The sequence below is a fragment of the Lycorma delicatula genome, chromosome 13 (genome assembly GCF_047948215.1).
Source record: "Lycorma delicatula isolate Av1 chromosome 13, ASM4794821v1, whole genome shotgun sequence".
Taxonomy (NCBI): Eukaryota; Metazoa; Arthropoda; class Insecta; order Hemiptera; family Fulgoridae; genus Lycorma; species Lycorma delicatula.
Window position 1 is genome coordinate 44,369,619 of NC_134467.1, and position 11,104 is coordinate 44,380,722.

General features: G+C 30.0%; 1 protein-coding gene across 2 annotated transcripts in view; it reads left to right on the plus strand.

Annotated features, from left to right (window-relative positions):
* Window positions 1–11,074, plus strand: part of LOC142333959 (atrial natriuretic peptide receptor 2-like) — an 80,021-nt gene extending 68,947 nt beyond the window's left edge. Inside the window, exon 7 of one of the 2 annotated variants that reach the window (XM_075381607.1) lies at window positions 10,943–11,074. In XM_075381607.1, the coding sequence (XP_075237722.1) occupies window positions 10,943–10,975 (33 nt within the window). In that variant the 3' untranslated portion in view covers window positions 10,976–11,074. Of the gene's footprint in view, window positions 1–1,148; window positions 4,458–10,942 lie in introns of those variants that run through there. The other variant, XM_075381606.1, reaches the window with a different exon arrangement.
* Window positions 11,075–11,104: the final 30 nt, after the last annotated feature.

An 11,104-nucleotide genomic window follows, 5' to 3' on the forward strand; every position in this document is an offset into this window, starting at 1 on the left:
CCTCAATGACAAACTGTAAATAAAGAGTACATAATTGTTTTTTGTCACCTTACTGTTTAACAAAAGAGATCACAGTTTTAGAAAAATATCAATTTGAAATGTTATCATAACAATGCTCAAGCCCATGCATCACAACTTATCCAGAGTTTCTTGGCATAACACAGGATCGAACAAATTCAGCAGGCTTATACTCACCAGACATGGCTCCTTGTGATTTTTGGTTCATTCCTAAGCTTAGAATTATTCAGCTTAAATGAAATAGATTTGAAGATAGAGAAGAGATCACAAGAAATGTAACAATTGGACTTGCAACAATGCTTCCAACAATGAAAACATTGCTGGGAAAAGTGTATTAAAGGAGACAATTCACTGAACTAAATAGGTTAAGTATTTTTGCTTCTATGAGCCAAGGTTGGATACTTTTGGATCACACTTATTTTTTCTTTGACCAGCAACAATATTTCACTTTTCTATTATGCCTCATTACTTACACTAAATTCTATGCAATGTTGTGTTTTTTAAGCATCCAGCAATATGTTTTGAATTTCTTTTTCAACATTTTCATCACTTGTAAATTTTGAGCTTAAATAATAATTGATTTTAATACAGACAACTTTTTTTAACATTACCAAATGGTACATTTAAATTCATCATTATCAAAAATTGTTCAGTGTTAATGTAGTAAGTAATCTATCACTGTAGTTAGTTCTTAGATGTCGGCACTGAACACTATATTGAAATAAGAAAATAAATACATATAATATATCCAAACTTAACCTATGCTCGCTTCGCTTGCTAGTCAAGGTCGCAAGTGAAGGTTAGCAAGCGAAGCGAGCATAGATTAATTAAGTTTGGGTAGATTATATTTATTTATTTTCTTATTTCAATATAGTGTTTCATGGCCAACATCTAAGAACTATTGAAGACAGAGATGTATCGACTATCTACAACGGTAGATTGCCTACTACATTAATACCAGTTGTTTATTTATTATGTACTGTTTCTTCCATTCAAATTATTTACAAATTATTGCATCATTATTTTTAATTACATTCATGTAGAATGAGTAGTAGTTTGACATAGATCAGCATAAGCATAAGAAAAGAGAAAAAATGTATTAACATTAATAGATGACATTGTATTTTTAGGAGACAAAGCACAAACTGTTCAAGATAATAACACATTTTATTAAAATGTGGAGTGAAAATATATTTTAACAAAAAGATAATGAGGATAGGAGACAATAAACCAATGAATATCTACTTAAAAAAAAAAGAAGAATTTAACAAGTAAAATAGTAAAGTACTTAGGTAGAAATTAATAGAAAATTTTAGACTAAAAAATGAAATAAAAACTACAATAGCAATAGATAATTAAATCAATAGGACAAAAAATGTTATATATAGTAAGATGGAATTATAACATGATAAAGTATCTTATGAAGTTTTATATTTGAAATATATTTTATATGTGAAACATAGATGTTAAAAAAAAGGGAAAATATAAGTCTGAAATGTGGAGAGATTAAAGAAAATGAGATTAAAATGAAGACAATGGAATTAATAATAATAGAAGTTTAATCAAAATAATTTACAATAGAAAAACTAATTGGCTGGGAAATGGTATGAACCAGAAGATAGTACAAAGACAAAAGGTTTAAAAATTACAGTTAATTTAAAAAGGAAATTAGAGTTATCAAGAACTTAAAAATTAGATAAAAATGGAATAAAATAGAGAACGAAAAAGTGTAATCCCCTCAGAGCAGTTGATTTTATGTTACACAACTACAATTCCTCTCTGAGTAGATAATCCTTTTTCATAATTAATTAACAGTGAATTGTGTGTCAACAATATGTTTGTTGTTGTAGATGGTCAGTTGCTTTATCGTATCTTTGATCACCTCTTTCTTAATTTTGAGTGTTGCTCAGCCTCTTTACATTAGATCAATATGTAAGGACTTAAAAGAACTGTAGCACCCCCCAATTCTATAATTAATATTATTAATAATTCCATAACTGTTTAGAGATTGATCAGTAAATGTAAATAAGTACATAATTAATATTAACTAAAATATAAATATTTTTCTGCAGAAAGTGTACAAATAAATCCATGCACACACAAGTACAAACTGTTAAATGCATAACCTTTCTCTATATAGGATCTGGCAGAAATAACTCCCCAATTTCACACCACTGCATGTGGAACACTAATAGTACAGGGGGTGGTGTTGGCACGCAATTTTGTAGCAGATTCTTGCCATTTCAATTACAACCATGGCATGGATTGATGAGCATCACGCTTTCATTATTGAAATGTATTTTAAAAATGGTGATTTTGTTATCAACAAGCAGCAATTATTTTATTTGCACTTTCGGCTAGGTTGACATGTCGTGGTACTTGATAAGAAGACAATTCAGTTATTGGTGTCCAATTTTAGAGCTACCAGTTCAGCTTTGAAGAAGAAACCGCCAGGTATGTGACACCTGGCGGTAATATTTTGAAGCAGTAAGACAAACAGTTACATAATTTCCAAGTCACTCAGCTCTTAAACACGCTGTTGTGTTACAAATTTCTGATCGAACTGTAAGGATAATATTACATGCTGACTTACAGTTTCATCCTTACAAAATTATGGTTGTGCAGCAGCTAAATGAACATGACTGGATTAACTACATTGCTTCTTACCAGTTTATTCCAGAAAATGTTCCGGCAAACACAATTGTGCTGTTAAATGACAAAGCCTGTTTTTATTTATTGGGTTGTCTTAAACAAAACTTTCGATACCATACAGAAAATAATCCCCTACAACTTCATGAGCGCCTTCTGATCTCTGAGTGTGTTACAGTTTGGTGCGCAGTTGCTGAATTTGTAATAATAGGGCTATACATTTTTAAGGAAGAAAGGCAATCGGTTACCTTCTGAAATTATGTAAAAATGTTACAAGACTTCTTCCTACCAAAGACTTAATGAATACAAAAATCAAGCTGAAAATTTATGGTTTCAACAAGATTAATTCAACTCGCTGTGTGAGGAGTTGAATTGTCACACAGCAAGACAATCAATGAATTTCCTCAGAGAAATGTTTCCTGGTTATCTTATTTCATAACTAGGAGAGATCCCACGACCTCCACAGTCACCCTATCTTGCAGCATGTGATTTTTTTCTCTGGGACATCTAAAAGCTGAAATCTTTAAACAATAGCCAAGAAACATCCATCATTTAAAAGCTGCTATGCAGCAATAAATCGCAAAAATACCATTGAAAATGACAAGAAAAGTAACGCAGAATTACTGGAAGAGGTTAAAGACCTGTATAGATAGTGAAGTTTGGCATATGAGTGACATAATTTTTAAAAATTAATAAAAGGTATGTGAAAATAAAAGGCAAACACTGTTCTTTCAGAATATATTTAATTTTTTTTTTTTTTTTTTTTTTTTTTAATTTTGTTGTAATGATTATTTTATTTATATCTCTAATCAAGGAGTATTTCTGCTAGATTCTGTATATAAAGCCTGGTAAAAATGTACTGAAAGTAACAATGGATAATAAAAATTAAAAAGATTTGTTTTTCTTGCAATGTTTTATGACAGAATCATACATAACATTTTATATTTATATACAAATAATATAAAATATATTAAAAATTATTTTTTAATAGCAATTAGTAACAGTATATAACTAATCAACAATAATTTTAATTGTTTAACAAAACTTAATCCACATAAAAAATAATATACATCAAATATAACTTACATTATTAACAGAGAAAAAGATACTTATTATTTTCTCTATTAAAGTAATAAACACCAGAATTAAATCTTCAACATGAGATTCCTTATTATGCTTATATACACATATATATATATATATATATATATATTCCAAAAAGCAATTTAACCACCAAACACAGTAAGAAAAAAACTAATACCAGTATTCGAATTTTCGCAGGATCCCGCATCATCAGTTGGTACATAATTCTATAATACATCAACAAACAGCAAAAACAATAACTTAAAAATTTATAAAACATAAACCCTAACAACCACAAAATTTCTTTCTTTTTCCTGTTTAGCCTCCGGTAACTACCGTTTAGATAATTCTTCAGAGGATGAATGAGGATGATATGTATGAGTGTAAATGAAGTGTAGTCTTGTACATTCTCAGTTCGACCATTCCTGAGATGTGTGGTTAATTGAAACCCAACCACCAAAGAACACCGGTATCCAAGATCTAGAATTCAAATCCATGTAAAAATAACTGGCTTTACTAGGACTTGAACGCTGTAACTCTCGACTTCCAAATCAGCTGATTTGGAACCACAAAATTTAAAACAACACAACTTCACTGCCATATTGGATTGATGTAAATTTAAAACTTCACACAACTTGTTCGTAAACACAGTTGCCAACTATTACAACCCAATGTGTCTTAAATTAAGACATCATTTTCAACAAAAATTTGTTGATTAATCATTTTATACTTTTGTTTAAATTTATAAATATAATATTTTTTAAGTATACCCATTTTTTTATTGTTACAAATTTCCAAAATATCTAAATTATTTTTATATCAGTAATATACTATGCTTACATTGCAACAAATGGTCAGCCATATTAGACACCCCTCTCTTTTCTGTTTCTGTAAGCATTTTAAAGTTCCACAAATCTTTTTTTTTTTAACTTTTTCTTTTGTAGAATCATGTACAGAATGATGATGCAGGATCCCGCGAAATTCAACTATTAGTATTAATTTTTTTAGGTTTTTTCTTATTGTGTTTGATGGCTAAGTTGTTTTTCAAGTTTAATTGGTACAGTAGTCAATATGTTGCAGAATTATTTGAATTTGCAGAATTATATATTTATATTAAAAAATTAATGCAAAGAAATATTGTATGTACATTTTAGTATCTCAAAATCATTCCATCCCATTATAATGAGTTGGACATTCCATTACAGAAATAAAAAAGATAATAATAATTAATTTGTGATAATGAGAAATCTCAAATTACACATTAGAACTTAATTTACTGTGAATTAATTATTTTTCATTTTATAAATTATAATTTTGATATACATGAAATACTGTGTTAGAAGTTTTTAAAATTATCTACAGTACAATTTATTTTAGTGAAAGTTATTAAAAAAAAAACTTTATCCAATTTTTGCTTTAAATGTAACTTTTTCTGAGACTGATGCTGAGAATACTGAATGTTGTGCAGATGCAGCGTTTAAGTTTTCAAATATCTCTTTTATTCATGATGATTGTATTTTTTGTAATGTATAAAAGTTTTAAATTGTTTATATATAAAAAAATATCTAGTTTTCATCCTCAAGATACAAAAACAAAAAAAAAGATAATGTAAAATAAACAAAATTCAATTTAAATCACATACACTTTCAAAAACATAACCAAAATAAAAATCTTTCAAAATCTAATTCTAACAAGTCTTTTGTTTCATAGTACTCTGAAAAAGCTTGATTTAAAGTAAAAACTAACAAATACATAAGTTTTCATAACTTTCACCAGAACTTTTATTCTTTTTTTCATAATTCAAAAGAGTAATAGGATGTCTCTCACTGTATTTATTTATAATTTGTCTAAGATTTACCTTTAAATTAATCAGAGTTACAGGAAATTTTTTTGGAATACACTGGTCTCAAAAAAATACGTAAAATACTATCTAACCTTCAACACAACGTGAAAGACTGCAATTATACAAAATAAAATTGTTTCTACATACAGTATAAGGCATGTTTTTAAAGTAAAGTCAATTTTGAATTTCCCACCTATGGAGGAGATGTAAACAGATAGAGCTTGCATAGCTACATTATTTCAATTAATAATCAGCAACACTAGTTTAATAATTTTGTAGTTTATATTCATCCATTTCTAATAAGTGTTACAATTCATGATGCCACCAAGTATGAAGTACGAGGAGTAATTTGATATTTTATGGCAAAAAACAATTCTGCAGCGGCAGAAATTCACAGGCAAATTTGTGACTATAGTACAACAGTGCTGCCGTTTATTTCAAGAAGGGCAAAACAAATATTCATGATAAAAAATATATCAGCCATCCGTCAGTTATAACTAATCATTTGACTGAAAAAGTTGACAAGAAATCCACAATTATCTTTGACATTTCATGATCTTTGATTAACGATAAAGTTTTGACAAAAATTGGGCTATAAAAAATTATATCAATTGGGTGCTAAAGATGTTAACTGAAAAAATACAAGTAAAAAATGTTGCTGTAATGTATAAATTTTTGCAGCATATGAAAATGAAGGTGATAAATTGTTTGATTATATTGTTACTGGAGATGAAACCTGGATTTCTTTTTTCAAACATCAAGACAAAGGAGCAGTCACTGCGATGGTAGCATTCACATTATCTCCTAGACTGGAGAACATTTGATAATTAAGCATATGGCTATTGTTTTTTGGAACAAAATGGGTGTCTTGCTTGTTGAATTTGGTGATTGTAGAACTACTGTGAATGCAAATATGTGTTGCAGAATGTTAAAAAATGTTAGAAGAGATATGAGAAATAATAGGATGTTGTTTCTGCATGACAATACCTAGCTACACACAGAAAATCAGATTATGAGGCAAATTAAAAAATTTTGTTGGCCTTCAATCATCCAACCTATAGCTCCCAGCAATTATAAGTTACTGATATTGGAATTTCTTGAAGAAGGAATGAAGAAGTTAGTAAAGTGCTATGAAATATATGTTAAAAGTTGAAGGCAGTTACATAAATAAGTGTAGTTTTCATCTGAAATTAATAGTCTATTTATAGTTTCAGTTTTGTTTTTATTTTAAAATGGATCTTACTTTAAAAACACACCTAGTAATGGATTTCAAAAGCAATTTGAAAATTATCTCATATCTTTATGACTCATAAGTTAATGGTTAAAATGAAAAGTATTGTATCAAGTAATAAACTTTTATAGTTTTTTTCCAATATTATTAAAAGATTAAATACACATGCATAAACATTCTGAAGTATGTTTTATATGTTAACCCAATAATATTGTAATTCTTAAATCCCCATTTTTAAACTGAAGGATCCCTATCAAAGAAAAACTGGCAGAGTATGCCACCAAAGAAAAATCAATATGTAAGAGATCAATTGAGTGGAAAATTTTGTAAAAATATTATTACAAATCTACAATAATGTATAAAGCCAAACATAGGAAAGGAAAATACTAGCCAAAATGTGAGAAATTATCTTGTTACAAAAAAAAAAATAATTAATGATGTAATAAAGAAAAACTAAGTACTAAAAAGAATAAAGAAAGACATATGAAATGCAGAGATGAAAATTGATAAAAAGAGAAAACAAGAAGATAAGCAAAAAAATACAAAAGAGACCAAAAAAATATGATTTTTCTTAAACCATTTTCTTCTAATCTAAAAGCCGTAAAAGGGATTATACAGAAGATCTAGTTAAGTATAAATTGAGGAAATATATCTACAACAGTGAATGGACTAATAATGGTGAAGAAGTAGAAAACTTAATAAATTTTTAATCTGAGTAAATGGATTTATATTTTTATTTATTTCTCATTCCTCTCCCAATGCTCCTTCCTCCATAACTTAAGCTAGAATCAATAGTATTCTAGAAATAACTGTACTAATGATACTTATAATCATTAAGCTAACAAGGAAAGCCTCACACATTGTTGTGAATTACAATTCTCTACAAATTCAGTCACAAATTGTATTCACATTAAACTAGACGTCCAAAAAAAAAACAAGGTTTCAGGAACAAATGAAATTTTTATTTTGCAGCACTCAATTTTTGCTTTATGTGTAGTCTTGAAGTGACAACAATTAAGTTTTAATTTGCAAATTCTCAGATAGCAGCTTTGTTAAACTGTTGCACAGACCAAGGTTTATGAGCCCAGCCTTCAGTACCATACAAGAGAGTACAGAATGTGTACCGATTTTCAAAAACAAAAACAGTGACTGTTGTACAAAGAATTACAGGGTGAGACAGAACTGATTAAGCAGTTGGTGGAGGGGGTAGGTAGGTGTGTGTTATCTCCATCGGTTCCATCAGTGACCCTATTTCAGTAGCCAACATGGTTTAGACCGGAGCACATCGTGGCTTTGCTGTGCATGTGAATTTTGAAAACAACTGATCTGTTACCGCAAAGAGTTTTTTGGTAATGGTTCAACATTCCGCATCACAAATGTCATTCCTAATGCGAACACAATTCGGTCCTGGGTTAGGCAGTTGGAGAAAACTGATAGTACATTAAGCTGAAGTACACATAGCTGAAGCAGTCCATCAGAATAGCCGAAAATGTGCAACTGATGAGAGCAACGATTGAACAATCGCCAAGATGTTCTGCTCGGAAGCATGCACATGTCAAACTGCAGTTTGAGGAAGGTTTTTGCATTTCAATCCTTCAAAATAATGATGATGTCTCAAGAATTGAGCCCAGCAAACTACGCCAATTGTCAAAATCTGTGTGAGCAAATGTTTGCACAGATCACTCCCGTGGCAGCTTTCTTCAGTAGTAATGAGGTACATTTTCACCTCAGTGGGGGTGTGAATAAGCAAAATTTTCACTACCGGGCTGAAAAAACCCCCAAATATTCACAAAAGACCGCTGCATTCCTTTTAAACTGACGGTGTGTTGGGTGTGCCATTTTACAATTTGGCTTGACAAGCCTGGACTTCTTTGAGGAGGAATGATGTGTAAGTGACCGTGAATTCTGAATATTGTCTCAATGTTATAAAATTTTCTGCAGCTCAAAATGGAAGAAATTGTTGAAGAAGAGGGATTGGAAGACTTGTGGTTCTAACAGGAAGGGGCCACAGCTTACACAGCCCGAAATTCACTCAATGTTTTAAGAGGAATTTTTCTTGGACATCTGATCTCTCTGAAGAGTGATGTGGGGTGGCCTGCACGGTCACTGAATTTGAACATTTTATTGGGGATATCTGAAAGGAAAAGTGTTTAAATGTTGCCCTCACACCTTACCAGGACAAAGGGAGCAGATTATTGAAGAAGTTAACCCATACCCCATAATATGTGTAAATGAGCTGTTCAAAGCTTTAGAAATCATCTCCAACAGAGTGTTACTGCTAATGGCCACCATCTTGAGGGCATTATTTTCAAAACTAAAAGATAAATGGTATGTACTGCCAATTTAAAAAATAAAAACATCTTTTCTCTCTGTATCCACGTTACTTTTACGTAATTCCTCAAAACTCCTTAATCGTTTCTGCAGCACCCTGTAATGCGATTCTATGATAGTAATTGTCAAGTGACAAAAACATACTTAAGTGGTGTGTGCAGGTTTTTTTGGAAATTAGAAGCATTTTGAAAGGACAGTCACCAGTTTTGTCAAAAACAAGTACTGAAAATAGAGAAATAATTTGAATGTCTTTCCACCAAAGTTCAAACATTCAGTTCATAGTGTTAATCATCAACAAAAAATTCCTAAAATCACTGTCCATAGTGTAGTTTATAAGCGACTGGTACTTTGTTCTCTAAACTGCAGCTACTTCATGAAATTAAACTTACCAATAAGCCACAAAATGTTCAATTTGTAACTACCATCTTGGATTTTATTTTTACTGATCATAACTATCTGCAATACATTTTATTTTCTGATGTAGCAACATTTCATGTTCTTGGTGCAGTTAATCACCTTAATTGTCGAGTGTGGAGTTCAGAAAATCTACACGAGTTGGTGGAATTTCTCTGCATGTGTCTGGAATGGAAGCATGCTTAATCGACTTTGTGGGCCATTCTTTTCCATGAGCAAACTATTGTGGGCATAGTGTATTCAGACATGTTAGAGAAATTTGTGTATTTGCAAACTGAAAATACAGAAGATCTAATTTTCCAACAGGATCATGCAAAAGTTGTGCAGGCAGTGCTCATTTGACAGGTTCCCAGATGACTGGACAGACAGAGAAGCTCTCATTGCTTGGCCTTTGTGAAGTCCCAATTCGACACTGATGGGGATTTCTTTTCGGGCTAAAAGATAATTCTAACTATCTTAAAAGATATTGTATACCAAGAAATAATCCAGTCACATGAACACCTGCACCAAAGAACCTTCGTAATAATTCCTGTAGACATGTTCTACAGAGTATAGAATGAGATTGATATTTATTTAATGCCTGCTGGGCTGTAAATGGTGCTCATATTGAGTTGCATTAACAGGTAAAAAAACTTTAGACTTTGTACTTTCATACATTTAAAAAACATACATTTTTAATTCTAAATGTAATAAAGTAAATTTAACTTAAGATTACTGAAGTTCTTTTTATGTTTTTTTTTCCTACTATTGTTTTATAATAATTCCAAAACATTATAGATTTTTAAAAGTTAAACACAGAAGTTTTAAATATAAGTAGGTAAACACTTTTCTTTAGGATAAAAAGCATAACTGCTATTCATAAACTAAAGGCCAGCGTAGTTTACAAATTTTTTCTAACTGAAGATGAGACCATTTACTGGTTTATTTAAAACTATGAAAATGAATACTCTGTTGTTACACACTTTTCTGAAGAACTAAAGACTATGCCAGGATATATTTTTACTAATCTATTTTTTGCAACTGGAACTCAAAGTAAAAAATAATAAATAGATTTTTAAAGTATTGTATTTTATAAATGCACAATTAAAATTTAAAACATCAAATAATAAAAAAAATGAGATCACTGGTGAACCTTGTGGCACATTAATAAATAAATGTGCACTTACAAAAAAAAGTTTTATTTATCTAACATCAGTAACAATTTTATTATATTTTAGTTCATCTTTATTATATTTTAAACCAATTTTATATTTCTCATTAATATGTAAACTAAAAATATACTTGAAAAAATTATATTAAATCTTTTTTTCACTTTGCTTAATAAATTTTTAATCATTTTTCGTAACTTTATTTTACTTTTTTTTATTTTTCAGTTTATAGTTTTCGCTTTTTATGAATGTTTATGAAATGGAAAAAAGCACGGTCATAATATTTTTCTTACATTGGCTGCAAGTTGTGGAGACAATTTTAAAATTTGTTGGATTTCTGAACAACCTGGTGCTGGAACAACAGCTGCATAGCAATATCCCTTCTAC